This window comes from Monoraphidium neglectum, assembly GCF_000611645.1.
Source record: "Monoraphidium neglectum strain SAG 48.87 unplaced genomic scaffold scaffold05025, whole genome shotgun sequence".
Lineage (NCBI taxonomy): Eukaryota > Viridiplantae > Chlorophyta > Chlorophyceae > Sphaeropleales > Selenastraceae > Monoraphidium > Monoraphidium neglectum.
In genome coordinates, this window is record NW_014008605.1 from 1 (window position 1) to 3,670 (window position 3,670).

The 3,670-nt window shown below is 62.6% G+C and overlaps 1 protein-coding gene across 1 annotated transcript; it reads left to right on the forward strand.

The window, feature by feature from the left end:
* Window positions 1–124: 124 nt before the first annotated feature.
* On the forward strand, window positions 125–1,581 carry MNEG_15094 (fructose-1,6-bisphosphatase I; the record flags this gene model as incomplete). The annotated part of the gene is made up of 5 exons (XM_014036435.1): window positions 125–163; window positions 316–419; window positions 667–721; window positions 918–1,013; window positions 1,498–1,581. 5 exons carry the CDS (start codon window positions 125–127, stop codon window positions 1,579–1,581), a joined length of 378 nt encoding a protein of 125 aa, XP_013891889.1.
* Between the last annotated feature and the right edge of the window lie 2,089 nt (window positions 1,582–3,670).

The window sequence follows — 3,670 nt, forward strand, 5'->3', positions numbered from 1 at the left end:
CCCCCCCCCCCTCATAGTGGCAACGAGGGCAACACCTCCCTCTGGGACCCTGACCTGCAGGTGGGCTTTTGCATAGGATCAGATCGATAGTGATGCGTAAGGCAGGCGGACGCCCGCAACCCCCATGAAACAGCGCCCATCTCGCGTCACCTGCGACACCTTGGTACTTCGCGTCCCACCATTATGATACGCCGCCCCAAGCCCCCGCTCACCACCTAATCCTGGCTGTCGCGTCACCCCATCGCCTCCACATCCCCTCCACACCCCCTCCGCATCCCCTGCCCATCCCCTCCCCATGCCCTCCCCATCGGGCAGGCCTACCTGGCGGAGCTCAAGCGTACCGCCAAGCCGTACTCGTACCGCTACGTGGGGGCCCTGGTGGGCGACTTCCACCGCACCCTCTGCTATGGCGGCATCTGGTGCGCCGCCCGGCGCCCCACGCTAAACCCTGAATCCCGCCCCGCCCTGCAGCGCCCGTCCGCGTGCGTGGCCGCGCCCCGCGCCGCCGCTCCGCGCGGCCGCGCCCGCTGCTCAGCTACCCGCTTTCCGAGCGACGAGCGCTGCGGGTCTTCAAACCGGTCTTGACGCCCAACTTTGGCCCCGAGAAAGGCTGGCCCTGCTGACGCGACGCCGACCACCTCCACCCAACCTCCCCCCCCCCCCCAGGCTGTACCCCCCGGACTCCAAGGCGCCGTCTGGCAAGGCTCGGCTGCTGTATGAGGTGACGCCGGGCTCGTGCAATGCATCCATGTGCGTGCTGATGTAATGTAGTTGTATGAGTTTTGCGTACATAAACTGTCAGGTATCGTCCGCTGCAGTACTGTGCGACGATTTGAGTATTCCGTCGCGATGAAAACTGTCTGAAACCATCCATAACCACCCCAACAAAACTGCGCCGCGCTTGCCCCTGCACCCAGGTCGCCCCCATGAGCCTCATTGCTGAGCAGGCGGGGGGCCTGGCCTGCGTAGGGCCCAAGGCTGACCAACGAGTTCTCGACATTGTGCCGAAAAAGGTGCGCGAGAGAGAAGAGCGCGTTGCGCGTGCTCCGCGGCCCCGCGCCTCCGGGAGCGCCGGCTCACGCGGGCGTGCCGCTGCCTCTGCCGCTGCCTGCGCCGCTGCCTGTGCCGCTGCCTGTGCCGCTGCCTGTGCTGCTGCCTGCGCCGCTGCCTGTGCTGCTTCCCCTGCGTCCATGGGGGCGGCTTGCTCATATCAGCAAGTAGAGGGCCTGGGGCTGGTCCCTGCAAGCCGAGCTCACCCCAACAATCTGCCTCGAACCGACCGACACTTGGCAAATCCCGCCCCCCCGTTCCGCCAACCCCATCCCCCATCCCCCAACACTACCTCAAGCCAATCCGCAAACTGCAAATCTCTTCTGGAATCTTTGCTATGATCCTGATGACTGGCGTGGTTGTCACACAAAACTGAACTTACGCCCATTATACCGTACTGTGTGCACTTTGATAACCGCATTCCCGCCATCCTTCCACACACCACAGGTCCACGAGAAGAGCCCCCTGTTTGTGGGCAGCGCCTCCGAGGTCAAGAAGCTGCAGGCTTTCCTCGCACAGCGCAAGGGGTAGCTGTAGATGTCCCATTCCATCAGGCTGCCGTTCGGAACGCCATGGCGCACATGGACGTGGTGACGAGCATCGAAGGCGTATGTCGTCTTGCTGTGGGGCTGCACAAGCGTGCAGCATCGAGGCTACAAAATAGGGTCAAATTTGTAGTGTTGCAGTGCTTTTTGGCCCGAAGCACAGTAAAATTAATCGATTTTCCTTCTGTTCACCATGAGCACGGCATGGATGTTCAATGACGGACACCCTTACTTGTGGCAGTGGAGCGGACAGATATGCGGCCGCCCCTTGTCGGCTGCCCCTAAATAGTAATTTTCAGGGTCGGAGGTGCAGCTGTGACAGCATCTACTGCATTGCTGTTGAGGCTTGGGGCACGGCCGGATGCCCGCTTCTGCCGGGAGCTGGGCTGGGTACGCACCATCCAATGATGCAGACCCAGCCCATTCGCTTGTCCGAAGAAGGACACTGCTGTCTGGCCTTGACATGAGACTGCCGCAGCGTTGCGTATCAATCTACAAATCCCTACCGCCCACGCCTCACGTCAACGCAGTGAATGCCATGACAGGGATGGGATGCAGTCAACACGGTCAAACATGAGTGGTGGGTACCACACAAAATAGCCGTGTTCCATTGAGCAGACTCAAGTTTCGCTGATTCAGGATATCATGTTTGCTAATGAATACATCTTCAAGAAATACGATGTGTTGATTTCGCCACGAGCAGCACATCGCGAGACCCGGCTCGGCGGCAGGAGCCTCTGCCCACGTGGATGCATCTTTTAGTACTGCAAATCCACTGTTGAACAAAATGGGTGTGCATCAACGCTCGTCTGCAGGCAGGTCAGCAAGTTGCAAGCTTGTTGAAGCTGATGAGGGCGCGCACGCTTCGTTGCGACAGGTCCAATACTTGGAGCAACGCAAGAATGGCCTTCTTCAAGGAGCCAAAGCACGGTAAGCCTGGCAGGAGCGATCTCGGGAGCAGAGCAACGCGAGCCCAATCCTTTCGGTATATCGGGCATTGTTATGTATATGCATCCAGGTGGACGCGTCGTACGCTTGATTGCGGCACGTAAGGCCCCTGTAAAAGCTGCCTGTCGATGCAATTCGTGTGTGTCGCTGCTTGCGCTGCTGCACGCGCCTGCAGGCCAACGCGCCGCAAGCGGCGAGCGGCAGGGCGCCGCCTGCGGATCGCGGCGCGGCCGTCAGCGACACCCCATCGTGAGTCCCCCGCTGGCAGCCCCCGGCCGCCCTGCCCCGCTTCTCACAAGGAGCCATCTAGGAATACCGCCGCCCCTCACCAAGTGATGTCATGCAGTCATGCATGCCAATGCCGTCAGCAGTCGGCCTCGAGGCAACATTGCCCGCAACCGTTTTGACCCCATAAGACGACAAGCATCCTCCCCGCTTACCACCAAACCCCCGGGCGCCCTCTCGAGCGCAGCGGCGGCGCCCAAGCCGCGGCGTCCAACCCCTTCATCCAGCCCGCCGATGCCGACATCTTCCGGCTCAGGTCGGTGGGGTCGGATCCGCATCCAGATCTCTGCTGTCCATTCACCTTCCGGCCTTCCTCACCAGCAGACGTCGGGCCATCCCCTCATAAGCTTCGGGATTCAGCAGCCCAGCCTGCGGGCAACATGCCGTCGCGGTCGCGGGGGGCGCCTCGCGACCACGTGTCGCTTCGTGCTGATCAAGCATGAAAAATCTCGGCACCTTTTTCATGTCCTTCTCAACCAACAACCGGCAGCATCTCAACGCACCTGGCGCCGCCGCGCCACCGCCGGGACCTGCCAGTTTGTCACGCCCACGCGCGCGTTCGCCACTCCAACTTTGGTCGCAGGGAGGAGGAGGGCGCGGCGCGCGCTGCCGAGAAGGCCGCCGCGGCGAGCCTTAGCGTCCGCGACAAGACGACCTTCTCCTGCCGCATGCAGCAGACCTTTGGCAGCGAGGCAATAAAGGCCGCGTTCAAGGAGACGCTCGCGCTGGCGGCCGCCCGCCCCGGGAAGCTTCCGCCCGGCGCCGGCGCGGCCCCCGTGCCGGGCGACGGCGGCAGCGACGCGGATGGGGCCGGCGGCGGCGGCGGGGGCGAGGACGCGGGC